This window comes from Liolophura sinensis, chromosome 7 (assembly GCF_032854445.1).
Source record: "Liolophura sinensis isolate JHLJ2023 chromosome 7, CUHK_Ljap_v2, whole genome shotgun sequence".
Taxonomy (NCBI): Eukaryota; Metazoa; Mollusca; class Polyplacophora; order Chitonida; family Chitonidae; genus Liolophura; species Liolophura sinensis.
Window position 1 is genome coordinate 56,377,409 of NC_088301.1, and position 16,279 is coordinate 56,393,687.

Genomic DNA, 16,279 nt, shown 5'->3' on the forward strand with positions numbered 1-16,279 from the left:
GTGCAAGTTTGCAAGAGTGTCTAGATTCTCTCCATCAACCATTTTTTGGGGCCTATACTTATTACTTAGTACTCCAGCTACTTTTTGAACAACAAAAATGGCCTTCACGGCAGGTTTTTTTTTATGTTTGTTTTTCTATGTCATTATTGTTGTATAAGATTGGTCAAACAGTTCTTAGTAAGCACCAGGTTTGTTATTTCCTTTCAATTAGCGTTTGATATATTCATAGCATATTCCAGCGGAATACATGTTTGTCTCTTTCTTATATGGACCTTTTTGTAACCAAGCTTGTTTTGTACAAAATAATACATCAGTTGTCAAACGAAATATGAGTTTGTGGGTTGGCCTTATTATTTAAGTATGTTTCTAGTGCACAGAGATCCACATCTATTGTATATGCGCCGATACATGCACATACCGGCCCTACTGGCTTGAACCCCGGCATCGCTGCCCCTGACAGCTATATTTTCATTTGTGTTTTTCTCAAGAATATTTCACTTATGTGACAGCGCCCAGCATCACAGCAGGAGGAAACCTATCAAGGCTCGGGGAAAACCAAAGATCATCTGCAGGTTGCTGACAGACCTTCCCACGTACGGCCAGAGAGGAAGCCAGCATGAGCTGAACTTTAACTCATAGTGACCGTATTGGTGAGAGGCTTCTCGGTCAATGTGCCGTACTGGCATGCTAACCCCCTCAGCCATTGAGGCTCCTACGAGTTTTTATTTTTCCTATCATCAACTTTTTATTTATTTTTTTATTTATGGTATCCACATGTAACCATAAGGAAGGAATCTTTGTATGTGTATATGTATGTTCAATTTTCTCCACAAGTGTTCATACCATCAACTTTTATAGCTGAGAAACCAAGCAGGCCTAGAATTTTGATGCGGATCCGGGAATCGATGGATTCGTGCAGAGAAAGTGTTTCACCCAGCACTCAAAAGTATTTAAAATCAATTTAACAATCCTCATCCCTGTTATATATAGACTAAATTTCACTTACCTTACATGTAAAAATGTTACTCTTTCAGATACAAAAAAGGCTGAAGATTAATGATTTCGGTACAGATTACATTTGTCCAAGTAAATAATGCTTCGCTTGCATGGACTTCTGAACCACTGGCCCCTAACTTCCATGGTAGGCACCATTAATATGTACACTTTCATATACATCTGAAGTAAACCCTTATAGTTGGATGATTATACAAGAGGGAAATCCTTTTATATCTCAATGAGCAAATTTCAGCAAATTTTACATCACAACACAGCTTTCCAACCCAGGTAGATGTAGATATGATACATAACTACATGTAGTTATGTTTTAAATATTATGTCCTTCCAAATGTTTCAGTCAAGGTGCAGCACACATGTTCCTACACAACCTGGCCAGGCAACATTCTAAATTTTGAATCAAAACAACAAATTATGCTCTCAATCTTTAACTTGATCTATACAGGCTACTTCTTTTATAACCCCTTGCATGCAGAGTTTTGTTACTCTTTTACAATTTACTAAGATTTAAAAAGAAAAGGAAAAGCATGTACGGCATAAAATTTTTAGATACAATACTTTAAATGGCTCTTCCTCACTACAACCCTGTTGTTTGGAGGCAAATGTGCCTACCATGTTATTAAACTATTTATTTGCCTACCACATTATTTTCTTATTTATTTGCCTACCATGTTATTTACTTATTTTATTTGATTGGTGTTTTACATCATACTCAACAATATTTCACTTATATGACGATGACCAGCATGATGGTGGGATGAAACCGGGCAGAGCCAAGCGGTAACCAGACCATCTGTAAGTTGCTGGCAGACCTTCCCACACACAACCAGAGAGGGAGCCAGCATGAGCTGGACTTCACTCACACCGGCCTCATTGGTGGGAGGTTCCTGGGCCATTGTGCCCCCCTGGCGTGCTAATCTCCTCTGCCACAAAGGCCCCTGCCTACCATGTTATAAGTGAATTAAGCATGTGATATGAAGTTTGTTAGCTACTTATAGCTTGTGATATAGTAACAGACACAGTGAGATACAGGAAGTTAGCTGTAAAAAAACCCCACAAAAATCAAACCATATCATGAATTTCTTAACAAGCTAGCTTCTGAGTGCAAAGTATGAGCAAAATCTGAAGTTTTTTTTTCACTTAATCTTTTGAAAGAATGTACAAATGTGTGCAATAACATCAATGCCATTATCAAATTGGCTATGAAATCTACTAAAAGTCTGGTCATCTACTACTCCATTCTTTAAAAAAAAATGAGATGACATGTTCACTAACCATGTACTGTCAAATGCAGTAGCTTACCTTGCAAAGGTAATAGGTGATACAAGCTGTCATGTGATGTAAGCTTTCAGCAATGCTGGCCTGGCGTTTCTGACGAAGGCCTGCTGGTATTTCCTGAAGAGCTGCATGGCAGAACTCCAGTACCTTGAAACAGGAAGTAATCTCTAATTACATCAGTTTCACTCAGGTCATTAGACAATGACATTATAAAAATTAACAGCACATGAAAGATCATAAAAATAGAGGATATTAAACAACAGAGGTAATATCTTGTTGGTTAAGAAAAGAAAAAATACTTATAATGATGGTCAGAATTACCTGCATTACGGCAATGCATGGAATGTTGTGGAAGAGAAGTGGTGCCAGCAGGCCATAACACTGTACAACCCCCTGTAATGCCAGGTTTGCCTCATTCAGCCAACCTGCTAACTCAAGGGCGAGCAACATCTTCTCGCACTGATGTAGGCGATTAATCTAAGAGAAGAAACAAATGAGTATGAAAATCAAGATTGTAACTAATTATAAAACCTGGTGATACTGATACTTTCAACACCTAAGACTGGTTGCACTTGATCGTCAAGAAATGGTCAAACACCTATGCGAGACAGTGCTTGGTCAACAGAGAGAGGTCTATATGGTTACCTTCTTGACTACTAAGCTGCACTGCATGTTTCTTTAACCAAAAGCTATGAACTACTTTAACATTTATCATATAATTTTACAACCGGTGCTTAAGTATCATTTGGTACTTTGCAAAAATACCACAAATACAAATAATCCCTTTTCACATGATGCTATACAGCTAATTTTCAACATAATACGGTCACAGTCTACATAGCTCGTATAGTTTAAACCAACTGTAACTACCATGCCAACTTAATAGGGGAGTTTTGAATTCTTTTGTCGTTGAAGTTAAAAACAGTCAATCCACCTGTGATTGGTGAAAAATGTTAGGCAACTTTTATAGACATTAAATTACCGATCACTTGTCCCACCATGTTCCAGAGGCACAAATGACACCTCTTTCCTTTATAAGCTGCTCAAGCTCCCAAGTATTCAGCTCCCCATTTTCCCCAGTGTTTGTCTGCTCTAAATAGCTCTAACATTTATGACAGGTCACATGACCTGTCCAAAACTTTCAACACTGACTTTTATACATAGCAATTTTACTTTTACTATTTTGATGCTAATTAATCTTGCTTTTAAGACATAGAGGTTTTGTGTATATCTTTAAATCTGCATACCTGTCCAGTGTAAAGGGGCCCCATACTGCAGAGAACATCTGGAAACAGTTCATTCTGACGTACACAGATGTCTACACTGATGAACACACTTGTCAAGGTTTGGCGTATCAAGACAGGAGACGAAAGCAGCACAACTTTTTTGTTGAGCCTGATAAAAAAAGTGCCATAAAAATGAAGTTTGTGACTCCAGAAGTATAAAAATCATGCGGCTGGGGAGGAGAAAGCAGTAATAGTTTTTGAAATTTTTCTAAAGGCATAGAGATCATTCTTTACATCAAGTTTTTGTTTGTTATATTATGTATATTATCATGGTTCCACACACTTGTAGAGAGTGAGACGATAGTCCTTCTGTACACGAGTGACGTAGGTATCTCCTTCTGGTGCAGGGGGAGGTGCCACAAAGTGATCCCAGAGCACCTTACATGCCTGCTGGGAAATGTTGTAACATCCAACCTGGTAAGCCACCTGGAAAACAAAGAATATACACTTTGTAAAAGAAAATATGAAATCTGTATGCTTGTTTATTGCACATCTAATTATAATGGGTGAGTGTGTATGTGCATGCGAACACACTGGATTTCAAAGTCAAGAATACATTTGTAATTATGTGACATGAACAAGAAAAAAGTCAAGGTTGTGATTTTCATTATTTACTAAAATTAATTTTTTAATTATAAAACTTATCAACACCAGATGTATCCTGTACCTAGGGGACACATGACAGAATAGAGGAAAAAAATGCAGCATCTTACCATTAAAAGTAACCTGTCCAGTAAACATGTGCGAATTACCATCTTATTACCTGTGAGAGGAATGCCCAGGTCATGAGGACAGGTAGTGGGTGGGAGGCCAGCACAGGTCGACACATCTCTCCGATACTGTCCCCTATCAGTTTCCCTTTATCTGTGTATGCTGCCAGGGCAAACACATACCGCTCATTGGGAAGGAGTCCAGACGCACAAATCTCACAGTCAAATGCTGGAACCTGTGACGATGTACAATTCATAACTACAGGATACAGCTGCATGCAAATACTGCACACTTGGTGTGGGGATGTAACACCACAAGAATTAAATACCACTACGGTTATGAAGATGAGGGAAATCCATACTGGTCTATCCTATCCAGAGGCAACCAACTCTAGCATTCCATATTTGGTAGGCATAATACTCAAGCAATTCTTCACACACGACAGTAAATCAAAATGTTTCATGTATGTTATCCAATTATATAGATAAATAAATTGGTATCACTCAGGGGAGACAGCTCTTACCTGCTGTCCTGTGCCATTCAACAGAGTATCAGCCAGTCTGACCTTCACACTGCTGCCAGTTGAAGATCTACCAAACAGTGTATACCAGGCCACCTGAAGGAATAGTATTTATAATACACTACAAAACATTACCTTATCCCTGAATACACATGTACCAGACACAAAACAGAAGTTTATGTATACTTCTGTCATAAGTTATACTGCAACACGACTTTTATAACATCAGTGAGAGACACTATTTCCATACACACGTAATGACAAAGCCCACTGAAGGCTATGACACAAAATACTGCCTACTGGTTAATGTTCAATTAAGAAACCAAACAAAATAAGTTTTGGCTTTAAGCACCTAGAATACTGACATGGAGACTAACATTGAAATAGAGCACAGTTGTAGTCCTTGAGGGACTATACATAGGACAGACATACAAAGAGACTTTCCAGAAATCACAATCCTTAGAATAATAAATTTTCAGCCAGAGTGCTTGCCTTTTCGCCAGATGATGGTGTGAAGGGGGCAGGTCTAAACACCATCCGTGTGTGGGTCCTACTCATCAGGACAGGGGCAGGTGGCACCTTAGCAACCTTTGGTGGAGCATTCCAGTCTATAGTGTTGTCCACATATAACCTTTTCTCGTCTACCTGAGCTCTTGTGATCAAAGTTACTGTGTCCTAACAAATGAAGAAATTCAGGTTATGTACTACAATGGTTATAAGCATAGAACATCTAAAAAAACATGTCAAGCAATAGAGAATATAGAGTACAAGGAAATAACAATTAATGAGATGAGTACACACTTGATCGGACAGAAACGAACAAGCAGCTTCTGATCGTTTACCTCAAGCAGTTTCCTCTGATCTGGTGCTGAAGTGATGTCTGTCTTGTTAATGATAGCCCTCTGCATGTTGAGCAGGGCTTTCGAGATCAAAGACTTGTTACACCTGGCAGTCAGCTCCTCCACTGTTTCCACATAGTGACCTGCCATCTGTTGGCTAGAACCCTGTGGTTTAACATTAAGACATAATCAAACCTACTCAAGAGTAACATGTGTAAACATTACAGTAAAAGAAGGCATACTTATATGTATCTGTAAAAGTATATTTAAATTTTACTTCATGATAAATTTCATTAGATATGTATCCTGATTGTAAGACTACATCTGTCAGGATTATCTTCATGACTTCACTTACAGCCCTGCTGTATGAATGGCAGCATAGAAGGATGATGATTAACACCTGGTGAAGTCATGGGATGAGATTAAATGTGAATCACTTCAAATTTCCTTTGTTTTTTTGGGCCATAATTAAAGTTCTACAAATGAACCTAAAGGTTTGAATCATGAAATTCCACATTCCAAAGTCAGCCATACATATAAACATTAAAAGTCTTAGCTGATAAATGACACTATCTACTGCCCGTATAACAAAATCATGCTTCTAAACAATAATAACATTAACTCATACAGTTCTCACCATGCGGACTTTTGTGCAAACTCTCCTGTATGGCTTCTTTATTTGCATTGCAGGGTCTAGAGAAAAATCAAAATTTACCAAAGAGTAAACATGAATAATGCAAATGTGGGGTTTTCGAATCTTAGATGCAACCCCCCCTCCACCACCCCCTTCAAAAGAAATAAGACACTAATAATAACGATATTACAAAACATCAACAATTAATATACAGATAAATGAATGCATGAACGATTAAATTTCAACAATGACTTCCATTTTATAAATTTTTGTATTATTTAAACACAGACTGCTAACATCATATCAAGTTATCTTTTTTAAAAAGAGGAAGGTGAAATCTGTGTGGTCACACACCTGGCCCAAGTGCAGCCAGCTTCAGACAAACCCGATGGTACATAAGCAGGAGCTCAAGGTGGAGGTCTTTGATGGTGCTCCACAGAGCTGTAGCTGGGCTTGACTGGCTGAATGCCTCATGGTCTATATCTACCACTTTCTCATCCTCAGACTTTGTCTCCTCTGTCTCTGAATGGGTTGACACTTCTGCCTCTGCAACTGCACTCTCAGGGGAGAACAAATCACGGTTCAATTCCTGCAGAGGCAAAAGGCAAATGCACGTATAGACCCATATACTTGATCACTACATCTGGTCAAGTTGGCTAAGAAACTGCGTAGCTGGACAGCATTGCAGTTTTACCTGTAGATCTGGACAATGTTGGATCCTAAGTCCCAATCCAGAGACCTTTAGTTAGAAGTTAAAAGTTGAACGAGTAACTTGTTACAAGTTGCAACTTCAAACAAGAATAGGTAAACTAATTCAAATTTGAAGTTAGACGTTACAACTGGTAACTTCTAATTAAAGGCCTATATGACTCTGGAGATCATTAACATTAAATAAATATAAATAAAGAACAGATTAGATGAGAAACATATTTACAGCTATGTTGCACCACATTCACCTTGAAACTAAAGCCTTTCCTTTACCAATTTATGATTTCAGGCATTATCAGCCCCAATATCTCATATACTGAAACTGAATGCAATCTTGCACACAAGCCACTGTTAATATGTTAAACAAAGTTTAACTGCAACAAAAGAACTATTCTTATCATACATTTTCTACTGCAGATACTTAGTTTTCACTCAGTAAATAAGATTCATTCTAAGCGCTTTTCATGCCCTTTTGCTAAATTATATCCAACATAAATTTAAATAATACAAATATATTATAGATCACACCCAGAATGAAAAATTATCAGAAGCAATGCACTACATGAACATGTGAAAACCACTTCACAAAACTTCTAGGGGAGCCTACAAGCAAAGATTAGTTTGCATGGATATGAAAATAAAAAAATGAAATGTTGTGCACTACAATGACAAATATTTGGATAGAATACTTGCAAATAGCGCCTTAAGACCACTGGAGAACGGCACCCTCAGCCATTCTTAGTAAAGCTTGGTGATTATTGAAATAATCACTTTTAACATATCCCTTTTTTCCCTCTGGATGGTGGACATCTCCGGGGTGAAAATGTTCGGTCATTCACTTTTTTTAAGAGCTCAAAGTCAAAATGATGACCTCAGATTGAACACGGAGATGTCTTTGTATCATGCAAATATTCATAATTTCAGGCTCCTAAATTGTTGATTGTTGTAATTTATCCACTTTCATGTTGTTTTACATGTACAATGATACAAATGGGACTTAAGACATTCCCCACATAAAAAAAAAATACACATTGTGATGACCTCATTTTTTTCATCACTATGAGGAGCTGAAAATATCACACATTTGACCCTTGATCTGTTTCACAAACAAATCCAACAATGGTAACTATAGGCAGTTCAGCACAATGCCAGGGTGAAGGTTCATGTTGAAAAGCTGCCCATGAAAACAGGATCTGACTGCTTAACTGCTTTCCCTACAAGCATATGGCTTGGGTACTGATGGACTGATTACTCACTGGTGAACACCCAGAGCAGATCTGGGCTAGGGGCTCAAACATATATGACCTGGGGGTTTACACTGCTAAAAATGGCACCATTTTGTTATTATTGTTCTGCAGAAAACAGAACTAATGACACATTTGCACCTTTGTCATGTGACAGTGTTGGGGATATTCAAGCAGCCTTAAATGTGAGCTAGCTGCATCAAAAGCCAGTGTTAAGTTGTCAAGAGTACATTACAGGCAGAGATTAGCTTGCAAACTGAGGTACCCATATGACCATAAACTCACAGCACTGTTGACCTTCACTTCTCTTCTGCTTTGTGATGGAACTGTGGATAATTTCTCCACATTAAACACAGACTCTGTCTCAGAGAGGAACAAAACATCCTCATCCTAGGGATAAAATTGGGCTCTATAGTACTCAGTGAATAATGAACCCAAGAAACATGGAGGTATTGCCACATACCTGGTATTTATCACTCTTAGAATCATTGAAATTAGTTTCATGGTTTAATATTTAAATATTGCCATAGTCTCTGTAAACAACACTTTAAAAGGGTGAAAAATGTTTAACAAAACAAAAAAAACAAACAAACAAAAAAAACAGGATTAACACCATGCAAAGATGCAACATATGAATGTCTAAAACATGCATGCCAAATCGTGCGAGAAAGTTGTAACTTTATTTAGCAGTATACAGCAGAAATTACTTAAAAAGAGTTCCTAAAACATCTAAATTTACCTTGACCCATCCTATGTCGGCAATAGACTTGCCATCTGAATGTGCAACAGTCTGTCTGGCTATGGAAACATGCTCCAGTCCTAGCTCTAGGATATCTCTAGCCTGTAAGAGCTGCTCTCTGACCCCCTGGTAAAGAATGGACATCTGGACATTCAAGTGGCTAACCACTGTGTGACTGGCAAACTCTCCTGCTGACATTGCACCCATGTCTGTAGTGGACTCCTTTAGCTGGGAACGGGAATCTGGAACAGCAGAGGTAAGAACACTGTAGGCCACACTGTGTGACTGTGTAATGGTCAGAGTGGAACAGAAAACACAACAATAGTTAAGATTTAACTAGAAGATGTTAAGATTTAATAAAAAGTTTCCTTAATTTATCTCTTCCAAATGTCTTACCAGTAAGGTGAAAACAATTAAACTCCAAGAACTACAAATTTAGAGAATCAGTCATTTTGTAAATGGTAACAATGAGCTGTTGTATCTTTGTAAATTCTCATTTAAACACTAGACAAAATTTGAAGAAACTTCAGTCTGAATTTTATCATTTTCATTCACACAAATATGATATAACATACATGTATATATTACAATATCAGTTTCAATTTCAACATGTGTAAATATTATAAAAAAAAAAAACAATCAGGAAAACACTGCTCTCTAAAAGCTATGTATAAATTAATCTGAACTTTGCAATCCCTGTGAGTACACTGGCTGAAGTTGCCTACCATCGTGAAAGTCCATCTGTGCTGCAGACTCCAGGACCAATGCCAGCCGCAAGACAACTTCAGAAGTAAGGGCTGGATCCACACGGCTTATCCCACACCAACAGAGTATCTGATGGACACTATCCAGGATGTACAACCACTTGAAATGTAAGAAAAAAGAACCATGAACACTTTACTTGCTGCCTAAAATGAATACAGGTTTATACTGTGGCAGTTCTTAACAGAATTCATCAATCTTCAAATTTTATCTGTTAACATGGAACCATTCCTCCCTGAAGTACTTAATTTGGCTCCAATTTGTATAGCCTATTCTTTATTCCTGCCTTCACTCATGTGCTGCAAGTTAACAGTTCTAAACTCAGCTCGGACATGAGTTGCCATTGCATGATAAATAACCCATTAGTCAGTATTTTTGGAGTTGCAACAAATTATCTAATAACATTTAAAACATAAATTGTCTTAATGCTTTTTTTTATGACTTCTGAAAGCAAAAAAATTAATGACATCTATGGCCTATCAATGGGGTTCTGTATGGTATAAGGAAAAGCAAAAAATAGTTCAAGGTGCTTGATTTCAATCAATTTTCCACAAAGAATGTTCAAACAATACACATACATGAATTTACAAATACAGTCATCAATCAGTTTGATGTAGTATAAACTAAAGGCAAGATAAAAGCTTATCATAGGAATATCACATGAGCTATATTTACTTTGCCAGGCTGCTCCATCCTTTGTAGATACTTGGCATTGTCAGATCCTGTCTGGTATTTTTCAAAGATGGCTTTGCATTTCTTCCAAAGAAAGAGGCCACCATCTACCATCATGTCCACGCAAAATGACTCTTTCTGGAGACAAAACAGAAATACAAGTTCAGAATATTTGGTTGTTGTCAAGAGTATAGTTCTAACATGGCATGATGCACATGGCCAATCATACAATTTGGTATGACGGGAAGGTCTGGCAACAACCTGCAGATGGTTGTGAGTTTCACCTGGCTCTGCCAGATATCCTCCCACCATGATGATGACCACCATCACATAAATGAAAATATTCTTGGCATAGAACACCAATCAATTAAATAATTAAATCATGCAAGACTCACCCCAAAAAGTTTAAAGCCAAGTTTGGTCACTGATATCTAAGTAGTTATATACACATGGACAATTTACAAGACATGAAACCTCACCAAATCTGATCTGAAAATAAATGCACTAACAACATCTGCTAAGAAACAGTGTCACAAACTAAATAAAAAATAAGAAAGGGCAATAATTAATGGAGTGAGGAAAGGGAAACTGTGTCTAAACACAAAACAGGTTGTTTAATCAGCACTATAATAATGAAGAGATCATGACACTTACAGTGAATTTACCATTCACCACTGACATTAAAACATCAGCAAGCTGTATCAGATCATCACAGCCTTGGCTCAGGGAACGGGTTGACGTGCCTCCTATAAGTAAATGATAAAATAATCACTTCATACATGTACATTTTATTTAAAGAACACAGCACCACAAAAAAATTCTATGCAGTTGCCACACTATGAAAATATTTTGTTGGTAAAAAACAAGCATGATTCTGAAGAAGAAGCTATGACAACCAAGCCAGCAACAGCTAGATATTTGAATGTTACTATGAAGAATAAATCCTAAAATGCATATCCTAAAACATTATTTTGGTTGGGAGAGTGTCTCATATAACTACTGCGTGGAAGTATACTGTGATTAGACTTCAGTACATTGTATGACACAGGTAAAAACAATTTCTCTATGCCTTCCCAAAACATCCAAAACAGAAAGAAAATTAATAAAAAAAATGACTGGTTAATTTATTTTGTTGTTACTTTATTTCATTTACTACACTAGTCACACACAAGAAAATTGTACTTTTATGAAACCTTCACATCTTGAAAGAGAGGCCTACGTGACAAAGCTACAGACTTACAGCTAATGCTGAAATGGTCAAGGCAGATTTTGAACATGACATGCTCAAACAATTTGGTTAACAATTTACAATGTTAAGAAACACATGTTTACCTAGTTGTGATGGTGGATGATGAAGAGAGTCTTGGTTGATGACACTGCTGTCTTCTATAGCTGAAGTCTGACGTTTGTGACGACGACTTGCATTCACTCGCTCCATAGCCAAGAGGATCTCTAAAGCCTTTTCATCATTTGTATATCTGTTGTCATTGAGCATCTGCAATGAATGAACCAAAATAACAATTGCATGCTAAATAATGGTCATCTTGTATCTTTAAACTTTAACCAGCACAGCTGCTGAGCTGTAGTTATACACAATTATTAAACTCTGAAACACAAAACAACTACAACTACAGCTGAGCATTTCTGTTTCTGCTTAAATACACCCCTGTCACCTGAACATGCTCAACCAGCAGTACATTTTAAGGTCGTCATTAAATTATTATAGTTGACAAACTCAATGCATAAATTTAATGTAAAAAAAAGGTATTTTTTTGATTGTTTGAATCGACTCAGGACCAACATTCATATTAACAATACTTTCATCCCATCTCCATATTGTATGAATATGAGAGGCATGCAATGAAAGTTGGTTTAATGGAAACTGAAAAAAAAAAACACTACGAGCAAATATTTTTTTATATTGCCTTAAATCACAAACTCTTTGGATTTAAGATGTGTCGGTTATATAGGTCATATAGGTCAAGATTGTAATAAGAAAAGCAACTGATGTGCTCAATACGTTTATTTACCCTTATATAACTGAGGACTCTATCCACAAGCAAATCAAATGCTTCCCACTGCTCATAACAATAGGCCAGTTTCACAAGACGTACAGCAGCAGATAAGGGAACTCCATCTTCACCTTCAAAAACAAAGAACAAAATCTATCAAGGGTTCAAATGTGCACCAGATGCCGAGAAGAGTTAAATATAATAACAATATTATCTTTGTTCAAAGGTAGCTGGGTCAATTTACAATGAAATGTTTTTTTCCCTGAGGACTTCACAGGAAAAACAATGTATAGGAACAAGGCATTCAGAGAATCCCACCAGCTCGCCTGTTATAGCAGTCAACTTGACAATGGAATCAGAATAAAGACAAAAGTTGTAAAGTGTTGTGGTGGTAAAAAAAGATGTCACTGTGGGGAGTTCTTGCTTAAAATTGAGGCAAATTGTGAAATGCATGCAGCAATCCATGAACAATTCCAGTGTTGTGAATGGCTGAGCACGATAGTAAAAATAACTTCATTCTGGGGGTGTTTGAGTACCAACTTGCTGGAGTGGTCTTTCATATGGAAATCGCTTCCCGTGATTGGCTATCTGTGTACTAAGGATGGCCACTGCATCCGCCTCATTGACCGAGCAAATACTCAGTTGACAAGTCACTGTTTGCGTGGATGGTTTAAACAATTTTTCACCGTAAAGGAAAGGACATGCATCGGCCTGGCTCCTAGTACTATAAATACAGATGTGGAAAGCCTTCTTACAGATACTGTGTATACCAGATAAATTAGTATACACAAATTACAAAAATGGTAAATCTGACAAAGCCCATAAATCTCATAAGCAAAAAAGTCACAGAAGCATGTTCTAGAAAACATGCTTACTACTGAAAAACAAGTAAAAGTTTATATAATTGATAAAATTGTGTCTGTCAATTAAAATCATTAAAAATCATTCACAAAGCCTATAAAACTAAAACCAATAAAACAGATCAACTTCCATCAGTAGGTCCTCTTGCAGATGAACACAGGCCAAAAGAACTATAAAAAAAACTACACAAACAAAAATATAACTTTCTATTGCTGTATGTTGGAGGTAAAAAGAAAAGAGCTTAACCTGCCATCTGAGAATGTGCATGTACACACCACACCTTAAACTAGGGAGCCAGAAAAAAACCTAACCTTCAATCCATATGTGATAGCCTAATATATAAGAGGTAAAAATAAAAAAAAAACCCTTAACCTATGGTCGGAGAATGTGCATTTATACACCATACCTTAGACTAGGGATCTCAAAAAAAGCCTCGCCTTCAATCCATGTATGATTGACCAATATCAAAGAGCTAAAAATCTAAGTATGTGCATTTACACACCATATCTTAGACTAGAGAGCTAAACAAAAAGGCTCAACCTTCAATGAATGAATGAGAGCCCATTGCACATGTACAGGAGATAAAAGAAAAAGCTTAATCTTCAATTCATGCATGAGAGGTTTGACCAAGAAAGCTAGCAACAATATGGATGAATAGAGACGAGCTTGTACTTCTGAATCATGACATATGTGCTCGAGGAATACTTTCTCACTGTTTTAAATTGAATTTTGCTTAACTCTAATATGTATATTTTAATGTACATGTTAACAAAAGCCAAAATTTCCCCCTTTTCACAAAACCTTGCCTTACTTCATACACAGGCGAGCTGATAAATGTACTTTAGAGTCCCAAAAAATACTTCAATGTATATATAAAACAAGATAAAGCATCATGTAGTTTGAAAAGTGAAGCTACATACTCATATATGTACAAAAAAGCAACAACACAACCAACAGACGGCACACTGCCGACCCCTTCCTGCCCTACTGCTGGCTGAAACCCCATACACACATGTACAAGGAACAAACCAGTTGAGTGGAAGATGGCCCTTTTCCCATCTGTTTGGTTTGAACAATGCACATATATGTGAGAGTGTTACACTGACATAGCCTTATGAAAGGACTTTTATAATAATAACAATAATAATACAGCTACATGTAAGTGAAGTATTTGTATTTTTTGACATATTTCAAATAATTTTATTTTCAAGAAAAAAATTAATAAATAAATAAATAAAAATTAATAAAATAGACTTTTTACCCAGAGATGCCATTGTAATGAGGGATTTGGTATTGTTTATTCCTTGCATGGCAGCAAGTCCAGTAATGCTTCCAGCTTTGGGAAGACTGTAGGTCCCCCCACCACCTGGTAAATGCAAACAAACAGGGTCACTTATAATCACCTAATGAGAAGACAGTACACTGGCAATATTTCCACATATATACAAGTATTCTATTCTTCCCAAGTATCTAATTATGAAACTTGCACAGTAATTCTTAGTTAAACATGATTTTTACACATACATGTAATACTAAACATTAGTTGACACAAATGTATACTTGCAGATGTATACTTGCAGATGTGAAAGCTTACCTGCTAGGATTTCTTGGCCAGCCATTATCAGCTCTGCATAGACATCCAGAATTTCTGGCTCACTATCTTGGGCAGGTGGAGATGTGACTAATGTCCGCCTACTGGCATCTGTCAAGCTCTCAAGTATACACAAAAACTGGGCAGCGCTTCCTTCAAACATGTCTGACAGAAGCTTTTCCGTAGGAGTTCTTGGCCAAGGAAGCTATGTCATTGAAACCAAGATCAAAATGTAGCTTAAACTGATTCAATAACCTGTCACAAAAGCTCACAACTTTCACATGTACACATAGCTTTGATCTTGTGTGCTTTAGTGTTGCTTCTAGCTTACTCAATTCAAGAATGTGGTAAATAAATGTTTGTTTATAATTAGAAAACAATACTAAAAATAAATTTAAAAAATTGAAACTATATAGACCACAACATAAAAAATATTCAGTCATTTGTCATGATTTACCCCTTGTGCATCTTTCAGGTTTGCTCTTGTCTTTGGCCTCAAGAGATTTTTGGGTTTTCTTCTTGTTTCAAACACAGACCTCTTAAATACCATGATGGCCATCTAAAGACAATACAAAACATCATGTCTGAGGAACTTTTAATTCAACGTCCGAAAGACACAAGAATAATCAAAAATTACTGGAATAAATACAGCTTTGACAGACTGATTTCCTATAAGGCTTTTAAAGTCTGCCATTGATGCCTTTTTTTGCCAGACCGAAAGGATCACACATAAGCAAGGATTTTCTGAAGTGTCCGTGATCAAATCAGAATGAATGTAGCAATCTGATGCCATTCTGGACACTCTCAGGCATATCTACAATTATTATTTCAACAATAACAACAAAAATATTAGTTAAGTTTTGTCAGGGATTGAATTAAAAATCTTTTCAACCTATAAAACAATGAATTATGACAAAAATACATTATTTCAATTTACACAAGATGAAATATGGATGTTGCAATACTGAGTCAGAAATTCATGTTCAGTCACAAACACTAAGATGGGGGGAAAAATTTATACTGTACCTTCACAGTAGCCTCACGGAAGATGAGCTCACTCTGAGGATTTTCTGTTCCACTGCTCATATTCTCCAGCTGGGACAGCTCATTTATTTTGGACAACCCTCGTCTGGCAAATGACTAAACAATTTACATCAAAACATATTAGTTGATGTATTAATCCAAACTGTTGGTGTTGAGTTTGTATGCATTTGTATGCCAATGATTAAGGTAACTGGCAACAACATGGATGAATACAGAAGAACAGGAATACTTTCTCACTGTTTTAATCTGAATTTTTCTTGAGTATGATATGTATATTTTGATGTACATGACAAGAAAAGCCAAAATTAGGAAAAGTAAAAAAAAAAAGAGGATTGACACATACTGATATGTTTGCATTGGGAGT

The 16,279-nt window shown here is 36.8% G+C and overlaps 1 protein-coding gene across 2 annotated transcripts in view; it reads right to left on the reverse strand.

The window, feature by feature from the left end:
- The window catches only part of LOC135470090 (cilia- and flagella-associated protein 54-like), a 50,981-nt gene that overhangs the window by 33,401 nt on the left and 1,301 nt on the right, over nucleotides 1-16,279 (reverse strand). Inside the window, exons 4-24 of one of the 2 annotated variants that reach the window (XM_064748837.1) lie at nucleotides 15,898-16,011; nucleotides 15,329-15,430; nucleotides 14,875-15,076; nucleotides 14,542-14,646; nucleotides 12,438-12,550; nucleotides 11,740-11,902; nucleotides 11,062-11,153; nucleotides 10,411-10,545; nucleotides 9,699-9,837; nucleotides 8,974-9,215; nucleotides 8,520-8,624; nucleotides 6,637-6,871; nucleotides 6,286-6,341; nucleotides 5,652-5,813; nucleotides 5,302-5,484; nucleotides 4,813-4,905; nucleotides 4,342-4,524; nucleotides 3,862-4,004; nucleotides 3,540-3,687; nucleotides 2,614-2,769; nucleotides 2,317-2,439 (exon numbers count right to left, since the gene is read on the reverse strand). In XM_064748837.1, the coding sequence (XP_064604907.1) occupies nucleotides 2,317-2,439; nucleotides 2,614-2,769; nucleotides 3,540-3,687; nucleotides 3,862-4,004; nucleotides 4,342-4,524; nucleotides 4,813-4,905; nucleotides 5,302-5,484; nucleotides 5,652-5,813; nucleotides 6,286-6,341; nucleotides 6,637-6,871; nucleotides 8,520-8,624; nucleotides 8,974-9,215; nucleotides 9,699-9,837; nucleotides 10,411-10,545; nucleotides 11,062-11,153; nucleotides 11,740-11,902; nucleotides 12,438-12,550; nucleotides 14,542-14,646; nucleotides 14,875-15,076; nucleotides 15,329-15,430; nucleotides 15,898-16,011 (2,994 nt within the window). The remainder of the gene's footprint in view (nucleotides 1-2,316; nucleotides 2,440-2,613; nucleotides 2,770-3,539; nucleotides 3,688-3,861; nucleotides 4,005-4,341; nucleotides 4,525-4,812; nucleotides 4,906-5,301; nucleotides 5,485-5,651; nucleotides 5,814-6,285; nucleotides 6,342-6,636; nucleotides 6,872-8,519; nucleotides 8,625-8,973; nucleotides 9,216-9,698; nucleotides 9,838-10,410; nucleotides 10,546-11,061; nucleotides 11,154-11,739; nucleotides 11,903-12,437; nucleotides 12,551-14,541; nucleotides 14,647-14,874; nucleotides 15,077-15,328; nucleotides 15,431-15,897; nucleotides 16,012-16,279) is intronic. The other variant, XM_064748838.1, reaches the window with a different exon arrangement.